This window comes from Castor canadensis, chromosome X (genome assembly GCF_047511655.1).
Source record: "Castor canadensis chromosome X, mCasCan1.hap1v2, whole genome shotgun sequence".
Lineage (NCBI taxonomy): Eukaryota > Metazoa > Chordata > Mammalia > Rodentia > Castoridae > Castor > Castor canadensis.
In genome coordinates this window covers 82,432,413-82,450,244 of record NC_133405.1, presented here as the reverse complement: position 1 = coordinate 82,450,244, position 17,832 = coordinate 82,432,413, and the positions used below count along the sequence as shown (strand labels likewise).

General features: G+C 38.7%; 1 protein-coding gene across 1 annotated transcript in view; it reads right to left on the bottom strand.

Annotated features, from left to right (window-relative positions):
- Positions 1-514: 514 nt before the first annotated feature.
- The window catches only part of Tex11 (testis expressed 11), a 384,064-nt gene continuing 366,746 nt past the window's right edge, over positions 515-17,832 (bottom strand). Inside the window, exons 26-30 of the mRNA XM_074062265.1 lie at positions 15,112-15,261; positions 13,821-13,929; positions 12,705-12,825; positions 1,239-1,403; positions 515-562 (exon numbers count right to left, since the gene is read on the bottom strand). Coding sequence (XP_073918366.1) covers positions 515-562; positions 1,239-1,403; positions 12,705-12,825; positions 13,821-13,929; positions 15,112-15,261 — 593 coding nt within the window. The remainder of the gene's footprint in view (positions 563-1,238; positions 1,404-12,704; positions 12,826-13,820; positions 13,930-15,111; positions 15,262-17,832) is intronic.

Sequence of the window (17,832 nt, the reverse complement as noted above, 5' to 3'; positions counted from 1 at the left end):
GGTTGTGCTGTGCTTATATTATAGGAGACCGTCCTTGTTCTTATGAAATGCATACTGAGGTATTGAGGGGTAATGGGGTGTCTGCAAATTAATCTCAGATTGAGAAACAAAGAGAGCGCATAATAAGACAATGTTAGGTAAAATGTTAATAAACAGGAGCTGAGTGACAGGTCTTTGTGCTGACCTTGCACATCTGTGTTGGAGTGGGATGAACATTCCCTTTTGTCTACATGGGGCATAAAGTATCTTGCTTTAGCATGGGCTAGTTCAGTACAACCCCTGGCAGTTTGGAAAATTCACTTGTCCTGTAGAAAGGAGCTGGTCACGCTGAGGTAAAAGTTGAAATGCTTTTATTTGAGAAAATTTCATTCAACAACATGAAAACAGGGCCTGAGAAAACAATAAAAGCTGAAGGGAACATTTGGCAAAAATTGAAGTACTCCACTCAGGATGCTGGGCCTCCAGCGAGCTGTGAGCCTGCCTGCTCACAGCCCTGGCTGTGTACCTCCACTCCTTATTTTTTATTTAATGCTTCCATGAGCTCACAATACAGAGTGTTCATCTGGGAAAGAAAATAGCAAATAGATTTTTGAGAGGAAACAGAAATGTGGGAAAGCTTCCCAAACCTGTGGTGATAGCCTCAAAGTGTGGCCCTTAGCCCTGAGATCTGAGGAGCCATTCCAGCAGCAAACCCAGTCCTCCTTTGAGGAAGAGGTATCCCAGTGCACTGGGTCTGCTTAATTAGGGACAGGCAGTTCTTGCAAGGGAGAAGGTACTTGAAACAGGAAAGATTCTTTGTTCTTATTTGGTAACCAGGTTTCTCTCTTACCAAAGCTCTCCTGGTTAGCTAATGGCCCAGATGCTTGCAGCCAAGAGTAGTTCCTAGAGAAAAGGCCTATTTCCACTGCCACTGCTTTGAGCAGAGGCCAGCCCTTCCCCACATGCACTGGCATTGACAGTGAGGCATCTTTCCAGAGCTTGCTCTTGGCAGTCCTCTTAATTAGATTCCATTTGCTATTCTTAAATTTGCCCCTCTTCTCCATTCTTCCTGGTTTTCACTCTAAGAAATTACAGTACACAGTCCCCTCCTCTTGAAGTGATGTGGAACCACAGAGGAACAAGGATGAAGGTCCTTGCCTACCTAGTCAATGAAGGTCAGGCCAGCCCTTATAAGAGCCCTGCCATGACCTCTCTGTCCCCTAAGTCATTCCACCCACCCCAGGCCTCTTCCTCCTCACCTGAGCGTCATAGCTTCTCCTGAGGGAGCCAAGATGGTCAAAGAAACGCAATGCCAGGCCACACCATTTTTCAGCAGATACGTACTTCTTCCTACTATACATAACTATGCCAGTGTTCCAGGACTTGATCATCAGCCAGAGAACCTCCATTTCTGGGTAGCCTTCCTGAAATGCAAGAATAGTGGGTGTTTTACAGATCTTACTGTCACAACTCTTCATAGCACTACCTGGATCGGTGCCACGTCCTGTTATTAAACAATGGCTGCTCAGCTAGCACTGAGGAAGGCTGTGCTGGAGGGTAGGAGAGCACCTTGAAGGGCTGGCAGCCTTAGAATGTTCCATAGAACAGTCTCGTGAAATGACATAGAACTGGAAAAGGCAATGAAGTTCTCTTCTACTGAGAGAGAAAAATTGAGAGAGACAGATTCCTGGCCTCCCTGAGGCAGGAGAAACACCTGTATTGTGCTTGGGGCTTCCCTTGATGCTGTCCTCAGCCAGTAATCCCTCCCCCCATGCCTGCCTCTACTTTTCAGAAGTTATCAAGAAGCAACCTCTTTAGTCTCTTAATTTCCTTGACCAGAATCAATTTCTATTCTTGGATTAGAAATCACATTAATTTTTAGTATTGACAGTATCTACCAAGCTGTGAACAAGGGGCACATTTCTAAGACAGCCTTATCAGTGGTCTTTAACATGACTAATCACAAGATTACAGTGGCTTCTTCACAGAACATTGCAATAGTGAAAATGATTGGTCTAAAGAACTACTTTCCGGGTTCCTGAATAGGAGACAGAGCACGAAGAGAGCATTCATGTTGAAGCCCTTCAGCTACACAATCAGTCTTGGGCCCTGGAAGGGGGACATGTGATAGATTTGGCAGCAGCTTCGTGAGTGTCAAGGAGGTTGTCATTCATTCATTTTGTTTTGTCTGAGGTGGGGTCCTCTATGTTGCACAGACTGGTCTCACACTCCCGGGCTCAAGGGTTCCTCCTGCCTCGGCCTCCAGAGTAGCTGTAACTACTGGCCTACACCACCATGCCTGGTGTCATTCATTTGGATCCATTAAAAATTACTAAGCATAAAACACTATGTTAATGAGGGACTGAGAGGGCTAAGACAAGGCTCTCCTAAAGGACACACAAGGCCTCCACATAGAAAGATGACTTGGGGGTTGGAGCATAGCCCAGTGGAAGACCACTTGCCCAGCATGTGTGAGGTCCTGGGTTCCATTCCCAGCAGTACAGGGGGAAAATGACTTCCCGAGGTATGTGATTAAAGGCTAGTTAGAATGGCGCAGACATTAGGTGCTCTAGTTCAATTAACAAGAGGAGCGCTAGGAGAGATTGGTGAGCAGCAGTCTAGTTTGCTTGAAATACCAGCACCCTCCATTGTCCTTGTCTACTTCAGAAATATCTACTTTATCTCCAAATTAATAAGCAGAGTTATTTCTTTCTCTCTGTTCCCCTAGCAAGCTTTACATTTCTCCACAATAACTTATATCACACTGTTTTGAATCATTACATGTTTATCTCCTCCAGACTGTTAAGTTTCTTGAAGTATAGGGAATTTTTTTGTTCATTTTTTTGGACTTCATTTTTTGTTAGCATATTATAGTTGTACAGGGGGTGTTACATTGTGACATTTACATAAGTGTTGCAATATATCTTAATTAGATTCACCCCCTCCATCTCTCCTTTAATCTCCCTCCCCTACTTTGTAGAACGATTTCAACAGGTTTCATTGTTCTATTTTTGTACATGAATACAAAATACTTCCACCATATTCATCCTCCTTCATTGTTCAGTTTTCGTATCCTCAGAGTCCAACACTATGCCTCCCACATAATATGAGCACAACACAAGTTTGCTGAAAGGGTTAATGAAGAAATAATTCACCCTCCAGTCAAATGTGACCTCCTCAGTGAGGTTTTCCTTAATGCTCCACAATTCCTTGCTCAGATCTCTTTGTTCCTCTAGCACTTTGTTCAGAGCACCAGAATAGCACTTCTAACACTGTATTGTCTGTCTCCTCCATGACAATAAGGGGGGAGTTTCTTTAAGGCAAAATGTCATTCATCTTTGTGTATCCACAGCCTGGCACAGAGTCTGATACAGACTATGCTTGATCTTAATTAAATGAACGGAAGAATGATCTTAGGGTAGATCTACAAGGATCATAAAACATGTCCAGAATAGGCAAATCCATAGTGACAGAAAGTAGATTAGTGGTTGCCAGGGGCTGGAGGAGTGAGGAGTGGGGAGTAACTGCTAATGGGAAGTTACAGGGTTTCTTTTTGGGGTAATGAAAATGTTCTGGAATTAGATAACAGTCATAGTTGCACGATTTTAATGCTAAAAACTACTGAAACTGTACACTTTAAAATGGTGAATTTTTATGATATATGAATTAAATCTCAAAAAGAGAAAGGTGCTCCATATGGGCAGAACAGAATAAAGACTCAGATTATACTTGAGAGTAAGTGTTTCTCAGAGAGACAGGTTTGGCCTTAACAGATGACTTATGTAAAGGGCTTGCATTATATGCCACAATGGCCTGCTACCCATGGGAGGCACTAAAACATTCTGAAAAGGACAGCGGTATGAAACTATAGGCTTGGTTTGGTTTTTTTAAAGCAGGGTCTAACTAAATAGCCCAGGGTGCCCTTGAATTCGAGATCCTCTTGCCTCAGCCTCACAAAGTGCTGAGACTGCAGGCATACACCATCACACCAAGCTAACTGGGGCTCATATTTGAAACCAGCTTTCTCTGTCCTCAACATATGACAGTCATGCACATCTCTAAACTGAATTGTAGGTGTTCTAGAGCAGAAACTCCCTTGGTTTTAGGCTTTCCTTTGATATCCAAAAATGAATATTGTGCATATTGCCTTTACTGAGATATAATGCAGATGCCATACCGTTTACATACTTCAAGCATACAGTTCAATAAGTTTGAGAATATTCACAGAGCTCTGCCACCATGACTACAATCAATTTCAGAGCACTTTTTTGGCACTACTGGAGTTTGAACTCAGAGCCTCACATTTTTTTTTATTATTCATATGTGCATACAATGCTTGGGTCATTTCTCCCCCCTGCCCCCACACCCTCCCTTACCACCCACTCCACCCCTTCCCTCTCCCCCCACTCCCTCAATACCCAGCAGAAACTATTTTGCCCTTATTTCTAATTTTGTTGAAGATAGAGTATAAGCAATAATAGGAAGGAACAAGGGTTTTTGCTGGTTGAGATAAGGATAGCTATACAGGGAGATGACTCACATTAATTTCCTGTGCATGTATGTTACCTTCTAGGTTAATTCTTTTTGATCTAACTATTTCTCTAGTTCCTGGTCCCCTTCTCCTACTGGCCTCCGTTGCTTTTAAGGTATCTTCTTTAGTTTCTCTGCGTTGAGGGCAACAAATGCTAGCTATTTTTTTAGGTGTCTTGCCTATCCTCATATCTTCCTTGTGTGCTCTCGCTTTTATCTTGTGATCAAAGTTCAATCCCCTTGTTGTGTTTGCCCTTGATCTAATGTCTGCATATGAAGGAGAACATACGATTTTTGGTCTTTTGGGGCCAGGCTAACCTTACTCAGAATGATGTTCTCCCATTCCATCCATTACCAGCGAATGATAACATTTCATTTTATGCAATAGCTGCATAAAATTCCATTGTGTACAGATACCACATTTTCTTAATCCATTCGTCAGTACAGAACCTCACATTTGCTAGGCCCTGAGCCTACCATTTGAGCCACTCCACCAGCCCAATTTTAGAGTACTTTTATCCCTCCAAAAGCAAATCCTATGCCCCTTAATGCCTCATTTCCCCTTTCTACCACCTCCCCCAAAACCCAGGCAACCACTAATTTATTTATGTCTCATAAACTAACCTATTCTGGACATTTAATATAAATGAAATCAGACAGTACATGGTCCCTTGTGACTGGCAATTTTCACTTAGCATAAGTGAAAATTCACATTATAGCATGTATCAGTATTTCATTGCTTTTTTGGCCAAATAATATTCCATTATATGGAAATATTACATTCTGTTTATCCATTCATCAGTTGATAAGACATTTGAGTTGTTTCTATTTTGGCTATATGAATATGTGTATGAGGTTTTGTTTGGGTATATGGTTTCATTCTCTTGGGTATATACCTAGGAGTGGAATTTCTGGGTCATATGTTAACTATGTTTAACCATCTGAGGAGATCTGTCAGGCTGTTTTCCTCCCTCCCTCCTTCCCTCCTCCCTCCTTTTTGTGGTGCTGAGGATTGAACCCAGAGGCCTTATGCATTTTAGGCAAGTGCTCCACCATTGAGCTACATCCCCAGCCTTGTCAGGCTGTTTTTCAAAGCATCTATATCACCTTACATTCACATAGATCTTGTATTTGAGTACTCATTTCTTATCAAGAATTGTTATTATCTGTCTTTTTGAGTATAGCCATCTTGGTGGGTATTAAAGTGGTAGGTCATTTTTGACTTTGCACAGTACTGATAACTAATGATGTTGAACATCTTTTCATGTGCTTATTGATCATTTGAAAACCTTCTTTAGAGAAATGTCAACTCAGATCCCTTGCCCACTAAAAATCTTAGCTGTCTAAAAAGATAGTAAGAGTTCTTTATTCTAAGCACAAATCTCTTATCACATATTCGAGTCCCAATATTTATTCCCATTCATTGGGTTGTCTTTTTACTTCCTTGGTGGTGTACCAAAAAAGATGTTTTAATGTTGCTGAAATCTAATTTATCTACTTTTATTTCATTGTGTTCATGGTGCCAGAGCTAAGAAACCATCACCTAATCCAAGATCACAAAAGATTTAAAACTTTGTTTTAGAAAAACTTTGAGTTAGCACTGAAGGTGGAGCAATGCAATAGCAGGTGGCTTATATGGGATATACACAGAGGCTAAAGAAGGGCAAAAAATAGAAACTGTGAATTGGAACAATTGCTAAGATGGATGCCAAATTCATCTATGACAATAAGTAGCAATAAAATTACCACGAAGGAAAAAGTGAGCTCAGGAAGGTCCAGTCTATGACAACACTGATGATTAAGAGATAGAAGACATTAAGATTTTTTTTTGGTGGTACTGGGGTTTGAACTCAGGGCTTCACACTTGCTAGGCAGGTACTCTACCACTTGAATTACACCTCCAGCCCTTTGTGCTCTGTTTATTTTAGAGACAGGGTCTTACTTTTTTGCCCAGGCCAGCCTGGACTATGATCTTCTTATTTTATGTTTCCCGCCATAGCTGGGATGACAGACATGCACCATCATGCCTAGCTTTTTTCCATTTATGTGGAGTCTCACAAACTTTTTGCCTAAGGTGGCCTTGAACCATGATCCTTCTGGTCTCTGATCTCTACCTTTTGAATAGCTGAGGATTACAGGTGTAAGCCAATGGCACCTGGCTGTTTTTTTTTTTTTGGACACAGAATCTCACTATGCAGCCTAGGCTGGCCTCAAACTTGCAATCCTCCTGCCTCCACTTCCCAAGTGCTGGAATTATAAGTGTGCCCCACCACACCCAGCACTGGACATAGACTTTAAGTGAAGAGAAGTAGCAGGAAGGTGGTATGTAAATTGTACAAAGTGAGACCAGGGAACAAGGATCCAGGTAACTGAGTTCTTTCTGCTACGAAAAGGAGTGGGTAGTGAGGAACATGTTTTTCCTAGGGAAGATTCTGCTTTATTCTCAGAGGAAGCAGGGAAAGGAGGAAGTGAAGGTTGATGATTAAGAGAATGCTGACTACTGTCTGGGAAAGGCCCTGTTTTGTATTTTGGATGGCTGAGGTTATGGATAACCTTGAAAGTCAGGATAAGGATTTGGAAAATATAATAGAGCTATTAGAGACTTAGGGGTAGGAGAGTGATATACAAAGACTGGGCTTCAGGAAGATATATTTGATAGGGATACACAGGAAAACCTGGAGAAGAAAGAGCCAAGGAGAAGCCAGGAAACTATAGAAATAGGGAGAAAACACAACTTCAAAGTCTAACTTGAAGCTATGAGGATATGTGAGGCTTGAAAGAAGGAAGATTTACATGAAGGAAAACCCAAGGATCATTGTGCCATGAAAAAAGAATGCAGTTCAATTCTTAGTGTTGCCATTATATATTTGTATGACCTTGTATAAGATGTTTAACCTTTCAATGGCTCAACGACAAAATAATGAGCTTGGCCGGGCCTGGTGGTACATATCTGTTATCCCAGCACTCAGGAGGCTCAGGCAGAAAGATTGTGTGTTTGGGCCCAGCCCGGGTTACATAGTGAGACCTTGTTCAAAAATACAAAAATTTTTTTAAAATAAAACAAAAATAATGAGCTAGAATTAGATAACCTAAAGAGTCTAAATTTCCAGTTCTAAGTTCTATCAGTCATTGAATGAAAATTTATCTTAGATAAATTAGATACTTTAGATCTTGGGATACTTTAGATCTTACTTAAACTAGTAGCTGACTAAACATGAGAAGAAAGAGAATATTGATGAATGAATTTCTCAAACGTTAGTGTGTGTACAAGTCACTTGGGAATATTGTTGAAAATCAAATTCTGATTGGAGTTGAGAATTCTAGACTTCTAACAGCATCCCAGGGGATGCTGATGCTGATAGCCCATGGATCACACATTGAGGCGCAAATGCCTAGAAAAAGCAGCCCAGCAGGTGAATCACCTGCTTCCTTTGTAAAAGAAGAGTCTGCTTTCTTCTGGGCTTTTTGGCTACGAAATAGGTCTTTGTGACTATCTGATATCAGCTGTGAGGACTAGGTTTATTCTTTAAATGTGAATTTTTCCCCACCATTATTTATGTATCTGTGTAGTCTAAAAAATGAACCAGGAAACTTCCATTTCCACCTCATAGAATAAATGTTCTTATTCCTCTGCTAAGTACAACTAAAATCTTCAGTATTGTACCCAAAACAAACATAAGAAAACTGAAAGGTGGAAAGAAGGAAGATTGGTTTGGGAAAAAGGGGCTGGTAGAGTGGCTCAAGTGGTAGAGCACCTGCCTGCCAAGTTGTGAGGCCCTGAGTTCAAACCCCAGTACTGCAAAAAAAAAAAAGACTTGGGAACTTGGGACCAAGGACTGGCACAGTGGAGGGTTCCCTGGGTTTTCTTTTTTACTTCATATATCCCAGTCTTGGTGCTAGAGATGAAAAAAGTTACAGTTAAAATTAAAGCCCCAAGAAAAGTCTGCCTTTTTTAGTCAAGGGATCAGTAGTAACAAGGAGCCCTCCACATCGAGTGTCAATGGAAGTCAAGTGGAAAACAGGGCTTTTACTTCTACCAGGAGTGACAAGCCTGAGCCTCCTCTTTTGCCCCAGTGTTGTCAGAGAAAGCCAGCTAACATAGAAAACATCTAGGTTTTAATAAAAAAATCACTTATTACACTAAGAACTGTTCTTTCAAAATGAATGGAAAAAACAACCAGTCGATGCCAATATTGAGATGACAAAAATGTTACAATATCTCACAAAGACTGTTTTCTATGATTCTTAAAACAGTGGTAAATATACACAATACACAATTTACCATCTTAGTCATTTTAAATGTATAGTTCACATTTGCACTGTTGTGCTGTCACCACTGCCATAGATCCATCTTCCCCAGTCCCTAGCAACCACCACTTTATTCTCTACCTCTATGAATGTGCCCACTCTTGGTAGTTAACATAAGTGGAGCCATATAATATTGTCCTTTTGGTGGCACATAATAACTCAATGAATCTCCAGAGAATTATGCTGAGTGGAAAAAAGCTAATCTTGAATGTTATGGACTGGAATAATCTAAATCTCAATATCTACTGTATGATTCCATTTAGAAAACATTTTTGAAATGACACAATTATAGAAATTGGCAATATATTAGTGGTCGCCAGGGTTTATGGAGAGGCTGCGAATGGGAGAGAAGTGGGGGCTATAAAAGGGAAACATGGGGACTCCTTACGTTAATGGAAATGTTCTGTGTCTTGACTGTAATAATACCAGCAGCCTGGTTGGATATTGTGCTATGGTTTTGTAAGACATTATGGGGAAAGCTGGGGAAAGAGTCTACAGGATCTCTCTGTGTTATTTCTTACAAGTGCATGGGATAGATATTTCAAAATAAAATTTTAATTAAAAAACGACCTGAAAAATCTGCTGCTTAAAAATAACCTAGCATATGAACCTACTATAGAGTACATAGGCTTGCCCACTTAAGTGTGTGCTGTGTCATGTCCCTCAACCTGCTTTTCATTGGTACTGAATACCAACCTAAGTCTCTCCTTTGAACTGTAACTTCCTAGCAAGGACTGTTAAAGATGTGTGTTTATGTAGAAGGAGTCCCGTAATTGAGGAATAAGGACTGAATATTGAAGTACCTCCCCAAATTCATATGTCAAAATCCTAACCTTCAAGATGATAGTATTAGGAAGTTGGGCTATTGGGAGGCGATTAGGCAATGAGGGATTCCAGAGAGATCCTGTGCCCCTTCTGCTATGTGAGGTTACAGTGAGAAAAATGTCCATTTATGAAGAAGTGGGGCCTCAAACCAATGCCTTAATCTCAGGCTTCCCAGCCCCCCAAACTGGGAGAAGTAAATTTATATTGTCTATAAGGCACCCAGTCTATGGTATTTTTCTATAACAGCTTGAACTGTCTAAAACATGAGGTCAGAAGACCTGGGTTCTAGTCCTCTCATTCACTAGCCACAAATGACCTTAGCTAAATAGGTAACTTGATTTTTTTGAATCTTAAAAGATTTCTTCATTTGTAAACTAAGGATAACAATACCAAGCAATGTCTACTTTATAGAACTGTTCTGGGGAGAGTCATATAACGGCCACAAGCGTGCTTTGTAAACTGTAAAGTATGATGCTGTGAGGAATGAGGCTTCATATTTGTGAGTCATTTGCCAAGTATGGAGGCACCTGATAAAGGTTATCAGCTCAGTAACTAATGAATGAGTGGCTGGTTATTTAAAAAGTCAATCAAACAAAGGCAGAATTTTCTTTCAAGCATTTAGAACAAAGGAGATGCATCATATATTCAATCAATCAGGAAAAAGCATCATGCACAAGGTAGAGGCAAGAGGGCTATTAAATTAATCTCTCTATAAAAACGCTAACTAACCAGTCATGTTTCAGGATCTGAGCAATAGTAGACAGGAAACTCATGAGAAAAGTAGAAAAACATTAAGCTGTCTCACAGACAAGAGCCAGAGAATTGGAACCATAAGATAAAATAAAAGTGGCAAAAACAAAATGCTTAGAAGTTTTGGCCTCACATAGACTATGGAAATTGATCAATTTGGAGCTTATAGTGAAATCTAATTTTAATTTGTATTATTATGGCAAACACACTTGAAGGTCCAGATGAAGATTATGGCTTATAAATGGAGTTTTTCTTCTCCCAAAAGATGGCAAAAGAAAAAAAAATTTCAAAATGTTCAATGCTAAAGGTTTGTTTTAAAATTTAAATTTGCACAGGCCATTAATTATATAGCTCCAGGAGAATTCACAGTTTCTTTAGTCAATGCTAGTCTTTACCAGACTATATTGTCCCACCATCCACTATGATTTGCAAATATTTATACATGAAGAAGCAGTTGAATATCCTTAGACATTAACATGGATGCAGATAATGACTTTCTGTGTCTTGATTTTTTTTATAGCTCCCTTATAATAACAATACCACTTTGCATGTGTATGAGCTGTTAAAATTTACAACACACATATTTTTTTCACTGACCTTTACTACCTGGTATGGGACAATGAGAACAGGCAATATTCTCATCATACAAGGGAGAAAGAACTCAAATCAAACATCAGAGGAAAGAGCCCACATGCAAAATCAAATGAAAAAAATCCATTAAGACCCTTATTTCACATTATATACAAAAATTAACTCAAAATGGATCATAAGCCTATATTTAAGAGATGAAAATAATATAAAACTTCTATAAGAACACATAGGAGAAAATCTTTGTAAACTTGAGTTAGGCAAAGATTTCTTAGCATGACCGAGAAAACTACCTATAAAAGAAAAAGTGATAAATTAGACGTCATTAAAATTCAAAATATTTGATTTTCAAATGATGGTGTTAAGAAAATGAAGACTGGGAAAAAATATTTACAAATAAAGGACTTGTATCCAGAATGTATAAAGAACTCTTACAACTCAATAAAAAGACAACTCAATTTTAAAAATTAGAAAATAATTGAGCAACACCCAGTACAACAATAATAAAAAAGAAAATAATTGAGTAGAAATTTTTTCAAAAATGAATATGAATGGTCAATAAGTACATAAAATGATCAACACCATCAGCCATCAAGGAAGTGCAAGTCAAACCACAATAGGCTGTCACTCCACACCCACTAGGATGGCTATAATAAAAACATGGGCAATAATAGTTCTGAAAAGGAGGTAAAGAAGCTGGAATCCTTGTACACTGCTGGTGGGAATGTAAAATGGTGCTGCTGCTTTGGAAAGCAGATAACAGCTCCTCAAAAAGCTAGCCATAGAGTGAGAGCAATTCTACTCCTAAGTATACATCCAAGGGAATTGAAAACATATGCTACACAAAGACTTGTACATGAGTATTCACAGCAGCATCATTCATAATAGCCAAAACGTGGAAACAACTCAAATGTCTATCAACTAATGAATGGATAAACAAAATGTGGTATAACCATTCAATAGAATATTATTCAACTACAAAAAAGAATGAAGGGCTTGAGGGAGTGACTCAAGTGGTGGAATGCCTGCCTAGCAAGCGCAGGGCACTGAATTCAAACCCCAGTGCTTCCCCTCTCCCCCCGCAAAAAAGAAATATTGGTAATGCTGTAGCATTCAAAAACACTAAATGAAAGAAGTCAGACACCAGAGGTCACATATCATATGATTCCATTCATATAAAGTGTTCAGAAAGGGAAAGAAAATATAAATGCATATAGTGGTAATAGTTACACAGCTCTATAAAATTTAAACTGTGTACATATTAATGGGTGAATTTTGTAATAAACTGCAATAAAGGTACTTTTTAAAAATCACTGAAAGGAAACTGCACTGAAGAGAAATCAGCAAAGGGACTAAAATACAGATCTTCTTTGTTCCTTCTAAATCACCTGCTTCTGAGAAATAATGGGAATAATAGTAAGTTTTCTCATAAAGTAATATCATCACAGGGGATGTTACTATTTTACCACACTTTGAAAACAAAAAATAATTCAAGATACCGGCGGTTGTGCTATTTTGAACTACTCCTTAGCAAATTTGTATCAAAAAAGTTCACTTTTAACTACTTATATTTTATAAATCCAGGGAAGTTTTGTAGTGCAGACTACCATATAATGTACATTTACTCTAAAATGCATATCAGAAGCATTAGTCTATATAATTTATAATACACAAGACGGTTCAGTTCTTTAACGTTAGCTGAAAGCTTAGTATCACTGACTTACGGTATGGCTAATAAAGCTCAGAACATCTTCAAAATGACCCCAGACTTCTTCCATGGGACAGGGTGCTGTACTTGATGATCTCTTGGGCACTGAAAGGTTAAGCAAGTTGTGCATACATTTGCTGAAAATCAAAAAGAGAAAAGTCATACCATAAGGAAAGAAATCACTGGCTTCATGTCTAAGATAAGTAAAATCTGGATCTCATCCCAGACTAAGGGCTCAAAACACTTCTGTTCTTCCCTCGGTTTTATCTGGCCTCCAACCTCAGAAGACAGATTTTTGAAGCCATAAAAAGGATTGACCATTCTCTCTTTTGTCATGCCTACAGTTGTCTTTCACTTTTTTAGTTTCCTGCATTGAAGGACTAGAGCTGGTTATTCTATTTTATGAGCTGGTTCAATTTTCAGGCATTTTAAAACATCTTGTTACTTCCTCAACTAGGCAAGGGAATTGGGATTTAAATTGGGAATAATTCCAGGAGAACTGTTTCTCATGTCTCAGAGCAGAAAGACTGTAATGAAGTTTTCCAGAGAAAAATCACAATTCATCTATTGTCCTCATGTCTGGGCATAGAAAACAAAAAAACTTTACAGTAAATAATATTTTATATAATACCTATTGGTGCTCAGAAAAAACTGAGGCAAATATAGCAAAACATTAACACATGTCAAATTTGGGTGATGGGTACCTTGATGTTTATAGTATTAATCTCTGTACACTTGGAATATTTAGTAATGAAACAAAGAAAGGAAGGTGCTTAGTAATTTTATTATATACATAGACTCAAATGAAGAAGCAAAGTTTTTTTAAAAATATTTTTCTCCTTTGAGAAAACCACACCCCTTGATCCTGCTCAATTATCCCTGGTCTATAATACAATTCTCAGTACTGAGCTGTCCACAGGAAGACTCCCATAGTCTTTTTTTTTATTGTTTTATTATTCATATGTGCATACAAGGCTTGGGTCATTTCTCCCCCCTGTCCCCACCCCCTCCTCCCATAGTCTTTTAAGTAGAACCAGTTGATTATGATTGATGACTTATGGAGCACTGACTGCAATTTTTATGGCTATCAAAAAACCTGGATAAGTTATTGAATTAAATTATATTTGCTAACCTGTATTTCAAAATGTCAGTTGATTCTTTCTTTTTATGGATCAATAAAGCCTTTTTCAAAGCCTTGAGTGCAATGGCAGGATAGTATGCAGGCATTTCCATAGCTAATGCTATAAGAAGGGAAGAAAAAAAGGTTGTGAACACCATAATCTTATTTATCACGGTTTTCATCCCAGGCTACAACTTGCTTTCCTTAATGAAACTATCCTGAAACAGATTAACAAACAAGCAAATACACACACACACACACACACACACACACACACACCCCAAAACCAAATTTTATAAAATGATGAATCCACAGACACTTTTAGTGATAGCCTCTTTTTTCTGGGCCATGTAGTGTGGCAGGATTGCCAGGTTACATCCTTTCTTCAGCAAACACCAATAGAAATCTACTGTTTCTATGACCACGCACACAGCCATATAGGTGAAGCAATGATCATATGAACCACAGTGAAAGAACAGCATACTAAGAGAGAAACAGAAAGTATATCAGTAAGAGGGCATTAATTAAAAACAGAGTTAATACTACAAGACTGTTTTGGTGGGACTGGGGTTTGAACTCAGTGATTTACACTTGCAATGCAGGTGCTCTACCACTTGAGCCACTCCTCCCATCCATTTTGCTCTGGTTATTTTGGAGATGGGGGTCTCGCAACTTTTTGCCTGTGGTTGGCCTTGAACAGTGATCTTCCTGGTCTCAGCCTCCCAAGTAGCTAGGTTATAGGGATGAGCCACAACAGCCCAGCTACCATACAATTTTTTGCCAGGTGCTAAAACTTGGAAACATTCAATTGGAAAAAAGTAAGCCTGAAACTTCAGATGCATTTAACTCTAGAATTAGAGTTCCATTAGACAAGGAGAAGCAGTCAATCACCATGTGTTCATAAAGTATACACCATCTGCTCCGCGGCACTAGAAATTCTATCTTGGCAAGACCAAGGAAGGGAAGGCAAATGTGACTAGTGTACCCAAGGCTACCTAACACCTTCACTAATCACATTCATGCTCTTGAGGACAGTGAGAGATAAAAAGTGAAGATAACTAGGCCATTTGCAGTTACATAGTTAAATTCTACACGTAGAATAAAATTGAGCACCTATTATGACCGATGCACTTCACTAGGGTTTATAAGTACAATAAATATATGTAATTATTATTCATGACCCTAAGGAGATTAGACTCTTTTAGTGAACAAGATAAATACACAAATGATGTAATACAAACTAGTTTTAAGAATACCATCAGAGAGGCACCAGCCTTAACAAAAGCATAAATACAACACTCACATGCGATTGTTTCAAATGTTTTACTTCCTAAATGAGGCAGCTCCCACACTGGTTCCAGGAATTTGTCTAGTGATGGGTCATTCATTTTGGCCTTAACTTCAAACTCATACAGCAGAAGCAATGTCTCACATGGGTCATTTGAGAAGTCCCCTGTGAAAAAGGCAAGAATGCAATATTCTCTGTGATTGTGTTTCATTTTTCTCTCCTAATCTCTTTAACTGGGAGGTTTTCCCATTGAGGAAAATTAATTTTACTTCCAGCCTCTGTAGACAGATTTTTTACATTTTAAAATCTATAAGCTTACCACCACTTCTAGGACCCTGTAATGCACTCACTAACACTACTTACATTTTCTGAACCCTTTGCTGTGATGCCCCCCAGCTAGACTGAAAACATCCTGCTGCTACCTCTAACATTTGAATTAAGGGCTGGAAATGTAGCTCAGTGGATAGCACTTGCCTAGCTTGCCAGCCTGGGTTCCATCCCCAGCAATCTAATGTTTACCATGAGCTTGCAACTAGGCCCCTGCTCACTCTCATGGCTGAGTTAAACACAAGATTCAGTGCTACATAAACTAAGAGTGGTTTTTATTTGAGCAGAGTTTCCAAATTGTTTCATTTAGTCAGTGAATAGCATCTCTTGGGTAGCACCACGGGAAGAATCTTATGTCAGAGGGTACACACTATACCTTGTCAGACAATTTTCTCATTCACCCTTGCAAGAGTGAACATTAAAACAATTTTGAGGTAGTTGGGCATTGTGGCACATGCCAATAACTCCAGCACTTGGGAGGCTGAGTCAGGAGGATCACAAGTTCAAGGTCAACTTGGGCTACATAGCAAGACCCAGTCTCAAAAATAGTTTTGAGGCATAGCACACACACAGTAAACTGCATGAAGTGCTTTAACCGTCAACAAACAGCTTGATATTTTATATATGTTTAAACCCATATATGTAAGGACTACCCAGATCCTAACAAAGAACAACGTTGAAGCTGGGGAAACAGTTCAAGTAGTAGAGTGCTTTGACTATCAAGTGCAAGGTCCTGGGTTCAATTCCAGTACCACACAAAAAGAACAATCTTCAACACTTCAGAAGGTTCCCCTGAGCTCCTCTGCAGTCAATATTACTTTATCAGGTAGCAATTATTTTTTTATCTTCTATGGTTGATTTTTATTACTTATTCTTGAACTTCATTGCCAGTTTGTAGACATAAAATTAACTTTTGAGTATTAACCTTACATCCTGTAACTTGCTAAATTCACTTATTAGTTCTACTAACTTGTAGATTCTTTGGGATTTTCTATACAAGCATGTAATCTGCAAATATAGTCATATTTCATCTCTTTAACTGTGTCTTTTGCCCCATTTTTTTGCTTGCCTTATCGCACTGGCTGGACTTCTAGGATAATGTTGAACAGGACTAGTGAGAGCAGATATCTTTGACTAGGCGGAAAACATTCAGTCTTTCATTGCTCAGTATGACATTAGCTGCAGTGTTTGCTTTTGTAGATGGCTTTTATCATGCTCAAGAACTTCCCTTCTGTTCCTAGTTTGCTGAGACTTTTTGATCATAAAAATAACAAACGTTGAATTTTGTCAAATATTTTTTCTATATCTACAGGGATGACTTCATGTTTTTCTTCTTTAATCCATTGATATGGTGAATTAACTGAGTTTGCAATGTTGAACCTAGGATAAACATCACATGGCTGTGATGTATTACTCCTATATATTACTAAATTCAATGCGCTGATATTTTTTTTTGTGTGTGTGGCAGAACTAGGGCTTGAACTCAGGGCCTCAAACTTGCTAGGTAGGCACTCTATCACTTGAGCCACTCCACAGCCCTCAGTGTGCTTCTTATTGAGGATTTCTGCATCAATTTTCATGAGAGATATTGGTCTGCAGTTTTCTTATTTATTTATTTATTTTTTGGTAGTACTGGGGTTTTGAACTCAGGTTCTTGCACCTACCACCAGAGTCACACTTTTAGCCCTGCAGTTTTCTTACGCTGTCATTGTCTAATTTTGATCTCAACAAGTGAAGTAGGAATTGTGACCTCCTCTATTTTTTTCCTGAGGATCAACCCCAGGCCTGTGCATACTGGTAAGTGCTCTACCACATGCCTTCCCTTTTTTTTTTTTCTGGATGCATTTGTTCAAAATAGGTATTACATCTACCTTTGGTAGAAATCTTCAGAAGATTTTCTTGTTGAAGATTAAACTATGAATTCAGTTCATTTAATACGTACAAGACTACATCTATATCTTCTTAAGGGAGCATCAGTAGTTTGTGACTTTTAAAGAATTTGTCCATTTCATCTAACACTTCAAATTCACAGGCATAAATTTGCTCATGATGTTCCCTTTTAAGTGTCTGTAGAATCTCTAGTGATGGCTTCACCTTCATTCCTGATATTGTTAATTTGGTGTTAATCTGTATGGACAGAGGTTTCTCAAAAGACTAACAAACACAAATAGCTTTTGGATTCATTGATTTTTATCTATTGCTTTTGTTTTGAATTTTATTGATTTATGCACTTACCTCCATTATTTCTTCTTTTTTTGGTCAGGTTTAATTTAGGTTTATTTTTTCTAGTTGTTTTTTTTTTTGGCTCCTTATTGATAACATTGTCTACTTTCTTAAGGTAGAGGCTTAGATTATTTGAGGCTCTTCTTCATCTTTCATTTTGGTGGTACTGGGATTTGAATTCAGGGC